The sequence below is a fragment of the Ranitomeya imitator genome, chromosome 6, assembly GCF_032444005.1.
Source record: "Ranitomeya imitator isolate aRanImi1 chromosome 6, aRanImi1.pri, whole genome shotgun sequence".
Classification (NCBI taxonomy): Eukaryota; Metazoa; Chordata; class Amphibia; order Anura; family Dendrobatidae; genus Ranitomeya; species Ranitomeya imitator.
Genome location: NC_091287.1, coordinates 246,100,224 through 246,117,911, shown reverse-complemented (window position 1 = coordinate 246,117,911; position 17,688 = coordinate 246,100,224). Strand labels below are relative to the sequence as shown.

Sequence of the window (17,688 nt, the reverse complement as noted above, 5' to 3'; positions counted from 1 at the left end):
TTGTCTCATCTGTCCATAGAATACTTTTCCAGAACTGAGCTGGCTTCTTGAGGTGTTTTTCTGCAAATTTAACTCTGGCCTGTCTATTTTTGGTATTGATGAATGGTTTGCATCTAGATGTGAACCCTTTGTATTTACTGTCATGGAGTCTTCTCTTTACTGTTGACTTAGAGACAGATACACCTACTTCACTGAGAGTGTTCTGGACTTCAGTTGATGTTGTGAACGGGTTCTTCTTCACCAAATTAAGTATGCGGCGATCATCCACCACTGTTGTCATCCGTGGACGCCCAGGCCTTTTTGAGTTCCCAAGCTCACCAGTCAATTCCTTTTTTCTCAGAATGTACCCAACTGTTGATTTTGCTACTCCAAGCATGTCTGCTATCTCTCTGATGGATTTTTTCTTTTTTTTCAGCCTCAGGATGTTCTGCTTCACCTCAATTGAGAGTTCCTTTGACCGCATGTTGTCTGCTCACAGCAACAGCTTCCAAATGCAAAACCACACACCTGGAATCCACCCCTGACCTTTTAACTACTTCATTGATTACAGGTTAACGAGGGAGACGCCTTCAGAGTTAATTGCAGCCCTTAGAGTCCATTGTCCAATTACTTTTGGTCCCTTGAAAAAGAGGACGCTATGCATTACAGAGCTATGATTACTAAACCCTTTCTCCGATTTGGATGTGGAAACTATCATATTGCAGCTGGGAGTGTGCACTTTTAGCCCATATTATATATATAATTGTATTTCTGAATATGTTTTTGTAAACAGCTAAAATAACAAAACTTGTGTCACTGTCCAAATATTTCTGGCCCTAACTGTATAAACACATTTTGATCCAGATATATTCCATTTACATATTGCATACATTCACTTATTCACACAAATGCTCAGCTTTTCTCCCCTCTTCTGATGGACAGGGAGGGGTGGAGCTTAAATCTGACATATGCTGAACGCTGGAAGAGAGGGACTATCGGAGTCAGAGGCCCACCAGGGGATCCACCTATTTCCCGGAGGGCCAGTCCGAGCCTGCCGGTAAGTGATACATTGTTGGAATCACAGTCCTTGCCACTAAATCATGCTGCTCTCATCTGGCGTAGCAAAAACCTGGTGAAGAATTCATTTTAAAGGATAAGCTGGTAATGTCTTGGTGCCACGTACATTCAGAGCTATTATGCAGTTTTTACCTCAATGAGTGAGAGCTGATTTGTCAGTAAAAAGGGCTAGCTACCCAGTATTATGTAGATGGTCTAATTTTACATCTTAACCTGTAGATAACGTCTAAATATGAATTTAAACTGTTAAATTTGTATACAACCATAAGAATGTGATTTTTCATTTATACTGTTGTAAAACGTTTTATTCACTGTGCTTTCTGCATTGTGTTGTATTTCAATGGGAATGTAAGATAATTACATTACAGCAGGTACAGCTTGTAAATTGCTTAAAAAAAATGATCCTATACTGTGTTATCTTCAGAAAGAATGTCGATAGGTCACATAAGCACAATAAATCACTTCCACATCTTGCAAAGGAAAAATGCAAGTCACCTAAAATGCAAAATGTACATGCCTCATTAAAAAATGAATGTGGGCCCTGTCAGCACGATCCTGTAATGTAAAGACATGGATGTAATGGCACTGTATATGGAGCGCCCCCAAGGGCTGTGGGGTACTCGGATCCGGGCCCTTCTTCTGTACTCAGTGGGGATGTCATGGTGGCTGACCCGGTCCGTGGCCCTCGGGAGGTCCATTGATGAATTGGGGGAAAGGTCTTTAAAGGGATAGTGTTCGTGACGCCACCTGTGGTATTCGGTCAGGGCGACCGATGCTGCTTAGGTGTCCGCTGGGGAGATGTTATGGCAGCTAGATGGTACACCTTCCCACAGGTGAAGTATGTCCCCAGGGCTTCCCAGAATGTAGATGGTGGATGGTGGATGATGTAAGGCGCAGTGAATAACAAGGACACAAGGTTGCAGTCTCTTTACCTTTACTGAAGGCTTCAGCATCCACAGTCCAGGGTAGGGACCACAGGGTAGGCAGAGTCCGGCCGGTCTGAAGGCAAATCCAGAGACCCCTTATCCAGGTGGAATTCAATAGCCTTCCTATGCACACAGTAACACTGTAGGTCCCTACTTGCATAAGCTCCAATAAGGTCCTCACTGTTGTTACTCCTCTCACTGTTCCCCATGGTCGGATAGAACAAAACACGTATGAGCGGTGACTTGAGACTTTGGTTAGGGACTCTAGAGACGCCCCAGCCTCTTTAAGGTTGCCACCTTGCCTCCTGTGTATAAAGGGCGGACAGGCAACTTGGAATCACCTGCCCTGCTGGTCTCTGAAGCAAGGCATAGAGCACTTACTCCTTCTGTATTACGGCTACCGGATCGCGCACCAGAAGGATGCAGCTTCTTTTGGCCACCCTCCTCTCTGGTATCCACTTGTTGCTATGCCTTCGTTTCTCACTCACTGCAATACACTTCTCTTCTATATCTCTGTCTTAGAATGCTGCCACACGTGGGGCAGGCGCAGCTCTGTGGACCCTCGTCCTCCTCAGACCGTAGTCTGGATCTGACTGGAGATCACTCCAGCCAGCTCGACCTGGAGACCTTTCCGTGTCGGTCCCCAGCCAGGAACTCCCTAACTTTCTCTCCAACTACCAGTTTTACCTAACTATGAGGAGTGGCCTAGTAAATAGACCCTTTGCTCCCCCTGGTGGCTGGAGTGTGAGGTGTGTTGTGTGGTTAGTGATACCTGGACAGAGGATCTCCTTCATTGCCTTCAGACGTACAGTAACATCACTCCCCCTGGTGGAAGAATAATTACTGCAACGAACCAGGACTCTGGGGTGCTGCATATACAGATTACATTGATACCTGTCACAGGTTTACCATTACAGAGAGGAGCCAGAAGACCTCAACGTCTGAGTTCTCCTACTCCTGCGCTGAATAGAATCTGCTGAATAGCTCTGTTGAGAGCTCTTGGAGCTATGGCTCTCAGCTGTGCACTGTTAGTCACTCCCATCTATATAATGTGGGTCCTGGCTAACACACATCATCAGAGTTAGCTTATGCTGCATGGATGGGAGGATAGTTGTTGGTGGTTATTTGAGTAGGAGGTTGGTGGGTTTACCTGTGACAGTTGCTTGGTTTTGTGAGTGTGATAATTCCTTTCCTTCTACTTTAGTTTAACCTCATTCTTCACTCCCCAGTGCATACCTCTGTTATATGTGAGTGTAAATTTGTATGTTTGGTATTTTCCGTTACCCATGTTCTTATTACCTTGCTAGCCTGGTTGGGGTACTACGGTGTACCACTACTCCCTTCTCCCCTGGGGGGAAGGGTACAGACTGAGGGCGCATTCAGGAGCTAAGGCAAGGTACATGACCCTGGCATCTTCACCTTCAGATGTAACCTTGGGAACAGGGAGAGTTAGGTGTCCCCTAACATTAGGGACAGGGAAGACACCCCTGGTCCTGGGACATCCGACAACAGAGTCACGACAATACCTTTGGTGAAGAAATCTGCTTTGTTGTTCTTCTTTAAACACCATTTGAAGTTTTCTGCTAATTGTATTTAGGTGCACAGCAGCCAGACTGTGCACTGGGTCTTCTCATTCTTGTCTGAGGTTCCCCGATCCCTCTGCCTGCCTCCAGTCTGTGTATGACCGGACTCACCTGTTTGAAATTTCAGCAGTGCCAACAGGAGGCGTATAATTCACAGACCGGAAGCAGGCGGAGGGGTCGGGGAATCTCAGACAGGGAGGAGGATACACAGTGCACAGTCCACCCCTTGCACCAAAATCTAATTAGCAGAAAACTTCAAATGGTAAATAAAGAATAACCACAAAGCAGATTTTGTCACCAAAGGTATCACTGTAATCAGTATTACAGTGCCATTACATCCATGTCTTTACTTTACATTACAAATCGCGGTGACAGGTTCTTTTTAAAGCTTCCTTTGGGTACAGATATTTATTCCTTACATATATTAGTATTTGACAATTACACATATTGCTTCTGTGAACTATTTATTAATTATAAGTTATGAGTTTTTAATTATTTTGACTTTTTTATTGGCCACAGGGGCTATTTAAACACACAGACCAATTCTGATGCTATTGTGATATCTTTCTTAAATGAGATTGAGCTCTCATTCCCCCACATGCTTATCTGGAACTGACAGTGTCTGACTAGCAGCAATGTGTTTTATATCATGAAACACACAACCCAAGTTAACTTCTATACATTTTATTATTGCTACAATACATACATATATAAGCTGATAATTTTGCACATAAAAGGTGTCATTAACTTTGTTCCATGTAAGTCAGACCCTACGCCAACTAAGAAAGAAGACGTATTATAGCAGCATTGGCTTTATAATCTCTTCTGTCTTTTGATATGTACTGTATTGTATGCTCCCATGTAGAATTATTCCCAGGCACTTCTCAAATTAAGAGGATTTTCAGACCTTTCCCATTAGAATCCCACTGGGAAAGATTACTGCAATTATTTTCCTCAACAAGCAGACACACAAAGGAGTTTTCCTTCACAAGAAAGCCAACAATAAATTCTTAAAATCATTACTAACACAGTAATAGCTATGTATACATATATACAGTATATATATATATATATATATATATATATATATATACACACACATATACGTGCACAGTACTGTACATGCATGTAATATTCTCTGTAATTATGTATATGCAGTGTGAGTAAAGCAATTGTTTGTTTGGGATGCTGTGCACTAGGCCTAGCTCTCTACAGTCATGATTCTCATGTATAGTTTGCTGCCAGACGGCCTATGACTTGAATCTGAATTATATACAGAGCCAATAAGACTGGTTGCAGCCAGTTGCATCAAACGTGCCTGGTGTGTGACAGGTTATGGGATTAGCTCAGAGGAACTCTGTCTCCTGTGTCAGGATGGCACTTCAAACAAAGTTCACACCATAATAGCCCTGATCTCAACATCATCGAATCTGCCCAAGGTTACATGAAAACACAAGGATTTGTGTAAGCCTACATCCACAGGAGATCTGTGGTTAGTTCTCCAAGATGTTTGAAACATCCTTCCTGCCGAGTTTCTTTAAAAAACTGTGTGCAAGTGTACATAAAAGAATCGATGCTGTTTTGAAGGCAAAGTTTGGTCACACCAAATATTGATTTCATTTAGATTTCGTTCACTTTGTATTTTGTTAAATGATAAAAGTAAAATAACACTTCTAATTTCTATTTCTGATAGCATTCTTACTTTATAGCATTTGTTATGCTATAATGTCTCTTGTCTGTACAAGTTTTGTCTATAATGTAAAGTGCTGCGGAATATGTTGGCCCTATATAGATAAAATTATTACTATTATGACTATTTTCTCCACACCTAAGTACAATTTTACTCTAAATATACTGTATTCTATACAAAAATGTATATATACAGTCTATACATTTACAGATCAACTGCCGAATAAATACCAATGGTGATGAAAGTGGCTAAAGTGAGGAAGATGGAATAATGCACTTGTAGCCTGCATTATGCATTGCAGGAGCAAATAGGCATATACTGAAACCAAATACTAGAAGAGCTTTGTTCTGCTCTAACTTTTTTGAGAAAGCAAAGTTTGAATTGCAATTTCTTCAACGCTTCTATATTCAAAACTCTGACTATTTAGTCAAACACCATTTGAGTATAAAATGGATAACAGGCTTTCCAGAAGTACTGAACTTATACCGGATTCACACAGATGTCCAGATTGTCAATAAAGCAGAACTGAGCCTACACGTTGGCAAAACACTTTGTGAAATCATCAAATCTGTTATTAATTATCTCAGCTCAGAGACCAAGCAAAAACACAAATTGAAAAATTAGTTTACTAATTTATGCAATATGAGCATTTATAACAATGCTTCTGTTCTGGTTATCACCTGTAGATAGTTACAGTTAGGGCATAGTCAGACAGCCATATAAATCGGGCAGCATAGAAAAAAGACTGGCCGGCAGGTCTTCCGACCCAAGCCTGACAGCTCCATTCTATGCAGCTATAACACTCAGGCCAGGAGACCCACCGGCAAGTCCATGCACTGTGGTCCGATCTCAGTCCGATTTATTTGGCCATCTGACTGTGACCTTAATTGTAGTTACTAGAATACGTCTTTAATTTAGGACTGTACACAATTAGAAACAAACATGTTTTTAAATAGCATCCTTTGACTGAATGTGGCTAAGACGTAACACCTGACATATGGTAAATGAGTAAAGTATAATTATTAACAAGAATAGCTTCATATATTCTTCTTAATCTATCACAAGATCAACTTAGATTTCTGCATATAAAAATTGTAAAAATCATACCGGAACATTTGAAACCTAATCACATTACCGAAGATACAAAGTGTAGAGCAAGAGTCAATTAAAGTTCACTCAAGAATTCGATGTTCACGGTAAGAGATTTTTTGTGGTGATCCAATCAGTAAAGTTAAAGCTTACTAGAAAACAACCTAATACAAATTAGTGGGATGTGAAGCTATAATAGGGTATAATAAATACCTGGAAGATACTGTCAAAGCAGTTCCATAGAACATCTTGCTGATTTGCGGGTAGGGTACGCAACCAAGCCTTTAGCACAGGTCTCCAGTCTAACACAGAAGAACTCATGAACACCATTCCATTACGAGACACAGTGGCTGGAGAGGCATTATCAATGTTGTGAGGTTCAAACACAATTTTGCAGTTGGGTGCCATTGGAATACGGTCCCCATTTGCCAAAGTGAGAGTTTTGTTATCATCCAGAACAGAATTCAAATTCTCAATCCATATGGCATCGACTGGGCCATCCAAGACTATCCAAATATGCTCTCCCTGGAAATGAAATCAGTAAGACTGTAGAAACATTGTATACATCATGCACATAATTATACGCAATGAACACAATTTACTTGAAAAAACTAATTTGAATTCTGTTTAAAATTGCACAAATGAAATAAAGTGTGTGAATAAGACTTATTGTAACTTAGGTACAGCAGTTAAACATATGATTACAGGGGGTCCAGCTGCTTGGACCCCACCAATCACAAAAATGAGGATTCCAAAGTTTCCTGTATGAATGAAGTAGGAGTGAGCAGGTGAAATCATTGCTCCAGTCACTGTCTATAGAAGTGGTGGTTGGACATGGTTGCTCAATTCACAGAGGAGATATTTGAGATAATGAGGAATCACTAGTAAGGTGTTCTAGGTAGAATTGAGTTAAAAAAATCCTCTAAAATGTATTTTAACCTGTGAGGATAATTTATCCAATAATGGACTCTATTCTACTTTCCTCATCCGTTATAATACAGCTTGACAAGTCCATATTATTTTATACAACTCTCTTAACTTTGTTTTCTTCTATTCACTGGTTTAGGCAAGTCAAACATATGTTATTGTCAGTTTTCCTTGCTGAGCCTACCTTCTTTGCTTTTAATGTTTTTCTCCACAAAGTTGAAAATATACCGTCTGTCCAATCATTTGTGGCCACATCAAGTGTGCCAAACATCTGAGAAGCAGTGATAGCTTTAGGGTTCATTCGCATTTCCTTGTGAGGTGCCCCACAGTCCGTCATTGCTTTCATTAGAACATTAATGCACTTTGTTTTGCCTGCGCCACTAGGTCCCAAAGTCATCATTCCTTAAAAAAACAAAACAATGCACTGTTTAGATTGGAATTTAGGTTGTTGTTTTCATAAATGATAACATAAGTGGATTTATAGATACGTTAATAGTATTTAGAAAAAGAACTTGTAAAACAAGATTATGTTAACAAATCAACCAATGTATTAGACTCCATTCTGGCTGCAAAATCAATAACGCTCTAATTTATTTTAGAAGGTTCCTAAATTATTAAGTCAAAGAGTTTGTTTCACAAAACGTGGCATTTTCTCTTAGAACCCAATTTGTTTGAAAAGCATTCATGAACGTCCAAACCAATTATCTTCTCGCACAGAACTTTAAAATAGCAAATAATGTATTCTTGTAATATGTCAAACTCTATTTACTTCTCTTACACATTTTTTACAGCATTGTGTATAAAATGCTAACTTTACCGTAATCACCAATGCTGTAATCAGTGGATTTGTTTTCCAAACAACTGACCAATTTGTAGCAACATTCATTCATCACTATTCATCCTACATGAATATCGTGGTGTAGACATAGCATTTTGGAAACATTTACAACACTCACATTGTGCAGAATTTGAACATATTTTAGAAACAAGGTTTCAATGTCCCAAAGGTCTGAGCACAAAATCTGCATTCATAACTACAGGAAAAAAAAATCTATCTGTATTTTAGATGCACTTTATTCTTTTTAGGACAAACCAAGCAATACTAATGTAATCTCATGTGGGAGATCTGCTATTATAAGTGGTAAGTGGGAAAAAAAGAACAATGATCGAATTACTCCCTTAAAGTGGTTTCCCTGTCTCAGAGATACCACAGAATATGCCATAAATGTCTGAATTGCGCATGTCTCAAAACGAAAACTTACATATATATAAATAACACGGCCATGTCTCATGCCAACGGGAATAAAAACTTGGCTATGAAGCTGACCCTCTCACAGTTCACTTGTATAGGAGTTCCTAAACCAGATGAGCACTCATCCGAGATGGGACAAGCTCTTTATGGAGTTGTAATGAGGAGTAACACTCATAATACCCAAGATCTGTATTTTCATTCTAAGTAAGCCATATTTGACAAAGGATTGAACAATGCGAACCTGGCTTTCAATTTGGTTCGCAAACAACTAAAAAAAAATCAATACAGCTATTCTAACTTATAAGTTGCAGAAAATGCTTAGCTTACTTAACTTCTTACCAACAAATAATGCACAGTTACATCATGTACTGGCTCCCTGGCCCTGATGCAGGCACACAAACCAAGGCCACATCATTCCAGGCAGATGATGGCTGTGATATTCATCCATCATCTGCCTGTAACAACCGCAGGTGGAGCTCTGTCCGCAGCCGTTAACCTGTTAAATGCAGGGGACGTGGCCTGGACATGGCAACTAGAGGACACACACACAGCACCCTCTTCAGACCATGTTCCTAGTGAAATTATATAAATTTACAGCCTCCCACATGCCGTCCATTATGGGAAAGGAAGACAAGAAATAAAAGGCTAATCTGAGGTCCTACACCTCTGTCAGTAGGTCTGAAGTGCAGCATTTTTATCATAGGACTCATCTTCCCGCACTGCATCTGTCGCCATTACTGCCTCATTTCAGCGTGGAACAAGAAGCAGTCATAACCCTCATGATGCCAGATAGATCAAGTCTGCAAGTACCTCAGCAACTTCACCTCTCTTAAAGGGACTCTGTCACCTGAATTTGGCGGGCTATGTAAATGCCCTGTGTCCGGTCCGATGGGCGGTGTTTCTTCTTTTTTCATTCACCCCTTTCCCGCTGACCGCAATATTTTCTTGAATTTGAGTAGGCTTCCTCCGTAGTTCACGCGTGCGCAATGCAATCTTGCCTTGCGCACGCGCAGTATGCTTTGCCCAACTGCGGGCAAAGCCGAAAAGCATTAGTGCGCATGCGCCACCGCACTATGTCCCAGAACACAGAGAAATACTTCCGGGACATAGTGCGACGCCGCATGCGCACTAATGCTTTTCAGCTTTGCCCGCAGTTGGGCAAAGCATACTGCGCATGCGCAAGGCAAGATTGCATTACGGAGGAAACCTACTCAAATTCAAGAAAATATTGCGGACAGCGGGAAACGAAGGGGTGAATGAAAGAAGAGGAAACACCGCCCATCGGACCGGACACAGGGCATTTACATAGCCCGCCAAATTCAGGTGACAGAGTCCCTTTGATGTCAGCCTCACAACAGAACAGCTTCACAAGTTTCACTGTACTCTCACCGAAGCCCACATACTCAGCAGTGCTTGCTTCACATCTGAATTTACCCCCTCCCCCAGCCACAGCATATTCTGATATGGGGAACACCATAATTTATCTGAAACATCATATAGTGTCTATCCCTACTAAACAAGCTATGGAGAAATATATACAGGTCCTTCTCAAAAAATTAGCATATAGTGTTAAATTTCATTATTTACCATAATGTAATGATTACAATTAAACTTTCATATATTATAGATTCATTATCCACCAACTGAAATTTGTCAGGTCTTTTATTGTTTTAATACTGATGATTTTGGCATACAACTCCTGATAACCCAAAAAACCTGTCTCAATAAATTAGCATATTTCACCCATCCAATCAAATAAAAGTGTTTTTTAATAACAAACAAAAAAACCAACAAATAATAATGTTCAGTTATGCACTCAATACTTGGTCGGGAATCCTTTGGCAGAAATGACTGCTTCAATGCGGCGTGGCATGGAGGCAATCAGCCTGTGACACTGCTGAGATGTTATGGAGGCCCAGGATGCTTCAATAGCGGCCTTAAGCTCATCCAGAGTGTTGGGTCTTGCGTCTCTCAACTTTCTCTTCACAATATCCCACAGATTCTCTATGGGGTTCAGGTCAGGAGAGTTGGCAGGCCAATTGAGCACAGTAATACCATGGTCAGTAAACCATTTACCAGTGGTTTTGGCACTCCATAAAGCATTTCAGCCGATGGAAGCATGAAGTGCTCCAAAATCTCCTGATAGCTAGCTGCATTGACCCTGCCCTTGATGAAACACAGTGGACCAAAACCAGCAGCTGACATGGCACCCCACACCATCACTGACTGTGGGTACTTGACACTGGACTTCAGGCATTTTGGCATTTCCTTCTCCCCAGTCTTCTCCAGACTCTGGCACCTTGATTTCCGAATGACATGCAAAATTTGCTTTCATCAGAAAAAAGTACTTGGGACCACTTAGCAACAGTCCAGTGCTGCTTCTCTGTAGCCCAGGTCAGGCGCCTCTGCCGCTGTTTATGGTTCAAAAGTGGCTTTACCTGGGGAATGCGGCACCTGTAGCCCATTTCCTGCACACGCCTGTGCACGGTGGCTCTGGATGTTTCCACACCAGACTCAGTCCACTGCTTCCTCAGGTTCCCCAAGGTCTGGAATCGGTCCTTCTCCACAATCTTCCTCAGGGTCCGGTCTCCTCTTCTCGTTGTACAGCGTTTTCTGCCACATTGTTTCCTTCCAACAGACTTACCATTGAGGTGCCTTGATACAGCACTCTGGGAACAGCCTATTTGTTGAGAAATTTCTTTCTGGGTCTTACCCTCTTGCTTGAGGGTGTCAATGATGGCCTTCTTGACATCTGTCAGGTCGCTAGTCTTACCCATGATGGGGGTTTTGAGTAATGAACCAGGCAGGGAGTTTATAAAAGCCTCAGGTATCTTTTGCATGTGTTTAGAGTTAATTAGTTGATTCAGAAGATTAGGGTAATAGGTCGTTTAGAGAACCTTTTCTTGATATGCTAATTTATTGAGACAGGTTTTTTGGGTTATCAGGAGTTGTATGCCAAAATCATCAGTATTAAAACAATAAAAGACCTGACAAATTTCAGTTGGTGGATAATGAATCTATAATATATGAAAGTTTAATTGTAATCATTACATTATGGTAAATAATGAAATTTAACACTATATGCTAATTTTTTGAGAAGGACCTGTACAGAGACTGGAGGCCACATACAAAACTGAAATACATTCCCTTACTTCTAGCCTGTCAAAGATTACTGACAAGGTACAGAGATTAGAGGATGATGTCATACAAGTTGTGGGCCATCTAAGGCTACGTCCCCATGGTCAGTAATTGGCAGCGCTTTGGACACAGCACATGTCTGCTGCCAAATCGCTGCTGGCTTTTGAACGCAGGTGATTCTGCATGTGTTCACTGAACCATGCGCATTCACCACATCCAATACATTGTACAGGTGATATGTACCTTGCGGAGACGGAGCGTCTCCTCAAGATAAATAAACATGCTGTAGTCTGCCGCAGGTGCACGGATAGTGGAGATGGGATTTCTTGATTACCTGAAAGCATCAAAGCACAAGCGATTATGCAAGCACTTCATACAGTATTCAATGATCCTACTGATAAGGAGCTGGAGATCGACAGGGTGCCCGTACACTAAGCCATCATGGCCCAAATCCTGAGTGTCCCAGTGGACATGATATGTTGCATACATTTTTCAATGTGAAAGAGGTTATTATGAAGAAAGGGACTTAGGCCCTGTTGATTTCAATGGAAAACACATACAATTGCTCACAGGTCTATCCCAAATCATACTTGCTAAAGAAGAGTACTGAAACCACTACTGGATACCCTCCAGGAAAATGGCTTGGCATACTCCTGGGGGCACCCATTCCAGCTGCAGGTCTGGAAAAATGGAACGTAATATACTTTGAAAGTCCCAAGTGACATGAGGCTATTCTGTGATGCCATGGACATTCCCAGAATCCATATATCTGACTGGCCACATGCTCTACCATTGCTACAAAGAGTTCCAGAATGTCGCAGTAGGCGTTCAATGGATCATGAGCTTGAGGGTGATCCACCTAGACGGAGAGAAACCTGACAATCATATGAATTCCTAAAATTAATCTGGTCTTTCCTGATGAGAGACAGTTTGCATATGTTTACTTTTTTCTGTAAGCATATAATTAGACATAGCTGATGGAGTTTTAGGCGCTACTCTTCCACTATATAGAATGGTTCAGATCATGTTATATCTTAGAGCGGCATTTAAGTCAAGTTCATATTATATTACTATAATATCAGGCTGTATTACTTTAGTTGCTATATATTCCATGGTTCCCCCTAAGGCAAACCCTAGGTCTGAAAGTTTACTTATGCCTGTAACTACAACCCCCAATTAGGGACTTGAATTGGGATCTGCTTGTTTCTGTTTTCTAGTGTTCAATTTATTCATATTCTATACTTCTTGGATTAGACGATGAGACACATACGTTACTACTGTATCTAACGTCTATACTTCCTCCTTGTTCTTAATCTTTCTATCCTTTTTCCCTTTCACTTTTTCTTCATATTATATGGCACAACTCAAAATTTGCTCATTGAATGTCAGAGGACTTAATGTTCCAGAGAAAAAGAGCTCAAGTGTTTTATCATATGCATAGAGGCTCCCCTCTCTGCCTGCAGCACCTCGGTATTCACCGTAACCATGTCCCAAGGTAATGTGACACTAGTCTGAGCTCACTTATTGCATTTGCAATGATGTTGCCTTGACTCTGTTATACATTCCCTGCCACCTATTACACCTCTAGGGGATTTTTTGCAGTGGTGTCATCCATTTTTTGTGCACATTTGGGAATATTCCCCCAGTGCATTATTCAGCATTTTTCGGTCTGCAGTCAGTGTAGGGTGCTCATTTTTTCTTCATGTTATCTTCAGCATTGTATTTTGTCATTTTTTACATGCTATCTTTTAGCTGCTTCTCCCTGAAACTTGTTTTGTCCTTGTATTGTTATATTCTATAGTATTTTTTGTATATTTGATACTTTAATAAAATTATGTTCATATATATCTCTTTTGTACCTCTATTTGGCATGCCCAGACCCCTGGTCTGTGACCTTTCCCTATACGATCCTTGTGTGATCTAGGGATTATTTGAGTGTCTGGTGCGATTTTTCTAGGTTTATTTGGTTTGGCTTAGAGGTATGCCCCCTGTTGGCCGAGAGGGCACTGCTGTTTAGGTGTTTTGTTTTTTTTGCTATATATTCCATGGTTCCCCCTAAGGCAAACCCTAGGTCTGAAAGTTTACTTATGCCTGTAACTATAACCCCCAATTAGGGACTTGAATTGGGATCTGCTCGTTTCTGTTTTCTAGTGTTCAATTTAGTCATATTCTATACTTCTTGGATTAGACTATGAGACACATACGTTACTACTGTATCTAACGTCTATACTTCCTCCTTGTTCTTAATCTTTCTATCCTTTTTCCCTTTCACTTTTTCTTCATATTATATGGCACAACTCAAAACTTGCTCATTGAATGTCAGAGGACTTAATGTTCCAGAGAAAAGGAGCTCAAGTGTTTTATCAAATGCATAAACAACACGTATATTTTCTCTTTATTCAGAAAAACAACTTTAGAGGCAATCATATACCTCAGTGTCAGTTTACTAACAGATATTATTCATCTTGGCACCACAGTACAAATGCTGTCTCAAAGTCTAAGGGGGTGAGTACTGTATAGGCATAGAAAGATCACTGCCGCATACTATAAACTCTGACACAGAGGGGAGGTATGTGCTTATTTAGATCTCTGTCTATACCAAAATGTTGTATACCGCATAGGAAATGTGGATTACGTCCGCGCTGCCAAAGTAATGCAATTCTAGAGTAGTGATGAAGTTTAAAGGTGGTGTATTCAACGTGTTTCAAGGTCATTAGGACCCCTTCTTCAGGAAATACCACGTACAACATCATGTGACCTTGAAACGTGTTGAATAAACCACCTTTAAACTTCATCACTCCTCTGGAATTGCATTACTTTGGCAGCGCAGACGTAATCCACATTTCCTATGCGGTATACTGTATTTTGTAGTTGATCGACTTGTTGATCTGCAGCAGCCTAAATCTACACACGCTCCGACTCTGTAATATCAGGTGAGCAGTTTTTGATTGAAAGCTCTCTGGCTTATTTGTGGGATAAGACGCTATCTGGCGCTTTGTGTCTCCCTCTCTTTCAAATATTACACCAAAATGTTGACTTTGGCAAACTGCTATCTCCCTAATTATGTTCAAATTAAGACATGCCTTCAACACAAATTTTGCGAAGGGCCTTATTATCACTGGAGGTGACTTTAATCTGGTCTTGGATCTTTAGGGTACCGTCACACAGTGGCATTTTGATCGCTACGACGGCACGATCCGTGACGCTCCAGCATCGTAACAATATCGCTCCAGCGTCGTAGACTGCTGTCACACTTTGCAATGTACGACGCTGGAGCGATAATTTCATGACGTATGTGCGATGTAGAAGCCGTTGGTTACTATGCGCACATCGTATACAATATCGTGCACACCTTTGTTACACCATGCGATCATGCCGTCACAGCGGGACACTAGACGACGAAAGAAAGTTTCAAACGATCTGCTACGACGTACGATTCTCAGCGGGGTCCCTGATCGCAGGAGCGTGTCAGACACAGCGAGATCGCTGGAACGTCACGGATATATTGCTGGAACGTCACAAATCGTGCCGTCGTAGCGATCAAAATGCCACTGTGTGACGGTACCCTTAGACACATGCCTGGACATGAGTCACTAATCTAAAAAACAAACTAAAGCTTTGCTAAAGCTTTAGTGTGCTCCAGTATCCAGCTAAAGTGTACTCCAGTATCTCCAACTGATTGATGCATGAAGCCAGGATACTACATCCAGACAAAGGATTATACGTAGTATTCTCCTTTACACCGTATGCATAGCTACATCTCAGATAGGAATTGCTATTTGGTCAGATCATGCTCCTGTGTATTGTAATCTGACTATACCGGACTCCCAACAATTCCTCAGATGTTGGAGCTTAAATGAAAATCTGCAATAGGTTCTTATTAGATGACAATGAGGTGTCAGGAAAAGGGGAGATACACTCACCTTGTTAGGCTGCTGAATGGCAACACATAACAGGCATATAAAACAGCTGCTGTGCAGATACCGGTCAAGAGGACGACCATAGATAGAGAGAGAAGACGGAGGTATCACTCATGCACTGCGCTGTCCAGACACAGTGAGTGAATGGAGTGCTTGTGGATCCAGTTTAGTCATTTTAAACATTTAAAACACAGGTTCCCTTATAGAACTTCATTCTAGAACTATAAAATCTAATAAGAAGGAAATTATTAGTTTAATACTCTAAGATTCATAAATAAATCAATAAATGAATAAAATTTGAACACTATATAAAACTGTAGTAACGGGTTCTAAAAACTCGGGATATTCCTGAGAGATACTGCCGTGTAAGCGGACTCGGTGCTTGAGAACTGCAAACTAATGGTGGAATAAAATCTTATCTGCATAGCATTTCATTCCACCATTAGTTTGGTGGAAGCACCCCAAGCACTCCATTCACTCACTGTGTGTAGACACATTGCTGTGGCACACAGCACTATCCTTCATGTGTTAGGCTACGTTCACACTAGCGATGTGCGCCGACTGCAAACATAGTTCATTCATCAGTTTGAATCTTATATACATTTTTTATTTGATTGGTGTATTCTTATCAATTATTTATATTTCATGTTTCTTTCATTATTGCTCTTGTGAATTCTGCAAGTATAATCGAAATGTATATGAGAATTTTGGTTTTAATTCTTTTTTGTAACTGGAATTGTAAAGTGGACTAGTAACTGCGCTCATCCTCGTGACATATTTGAACTCTGACATGCCATGTGCCCAATTTGGTGTCTTTTTCAAGAGATACAGCATAAAAGACAGCTATACCATACAGTTTCACCAGGTTTTGTTGTGATGAAGAGGTCTTGCGTGATCTCGAAATGCGTTGAGTTTTAAACCTGTTTTAATAAATGTTTTAATTTCACCGAGATTTCGCTATCAGCAGCGCATGAGTGATACCTCAGTCTTCCTCCCTCCAGGTATACGCAGACCAACTTAATGTTAGAAAGGAGTTAAGGTATAGATAATAGAACAAACTTGTGCAAAATACCAAGATCACCTGTGAAGGTACTCATACGAATTTGCAGATAAATGTGGTCACTCATTGGCAAGAAGATTTCATATACGCATGTCAAGGACATACGTATCCAAATTAAAAGGAGCATCCAGGCCAAAAACTTATGACCCCACTGACACAGCTGAAGCATTTTGTTGCTGCTATAGCTCGCTATATAATATTCATGGACAATCCCATGACATGCCATCTAATATTCTTGAAACAAAAATTGGCCGTTAAATCATTTCCTATCGGAAAGATCCCTAGGTCAGATGGACTCAATAATAGATTTTATAAGATGCTTACACCCTAGTTATTACCATTTTCAGCAAAAGTGTTCAAAATATCTCAGAAGACTCCTCCTTTGCCCCCCAATCACTTGAGGCTCACATAATTGTTTTATCAAAGCCTGGAAAAGAACCAAATGCCTGTCCTAATTTCCGTCCAATATCATTAATCAGTGTATAGTGGATGTCAAAATATTCTCTAAAATAATAGCAAAACACGGATCTCCCACTACTTACCCTAAATTGTTAGAAACAATCAGGTTGGCTTTGTTAAAGATAGAGAAGCTTGTGATAATACAAATAAAACGTTGTTAATTTCACATGAAACTAAACAGTGGATCCAAATGCGCCTTGTTTCTGTCGATCCTGAAAAAGCATTCAACAGTGCATTGGTCTTTCTTGAAGAGCACCCTATGAAAAATTGGGTTGGGACATTTTTGCTATCTAAAATTCTATCCTTATACACTGACCCTAAAGCGAGAGTTAGGGGAAACAGCCTTCTATCACACATATTTTCTATTAAATATGGGACGAGGTAAGGTTGTCTCTTATCACCTCTCCTATATACATTGGTGAAAGAACATTTAGGGGTAGCATTAGGCAAAATTCCAGGTATTAGTGGAAATCCTAGAAGATCACATCACTGTAAACTAGCTCTACCCGCAGATGGCTTATTGCTTTCTGTTTCAAACCCAATGATCTAATTTCCCTCTACAGTATAATAAAGGAATTTGACATTGTG

General features: G+C 40.6%; 1 protein-coding gene across 1 annotated transcript in view; it reads right to left on the bottom strand.

Annotated features, from left to right (window-relative positions):
• Positions 1-17,688, bottom strand: part of LOC138642420 (dynein axonemal heavy chain 5-like) — a 546,381-nt gene that overhangs the window by 296,027 nt on the left and 232,666 nt on the right. The window contains exons 47-48 of the mRNA XM_069730567.1: positions 7,456-7,673; positions 6,558-6,869 (exon numbers count right to left, since the gene is read on the bottom strand). Of these exons, the coding sequence (XP_069586668.1) occupies positions 6,558-6,869; positions 7,456-7,673 (530 nt within the window). The remainder of the gene's footprint in view (positions 1-6,557; positions 6,870-7,455; positions 7,674-17,688) is intronic.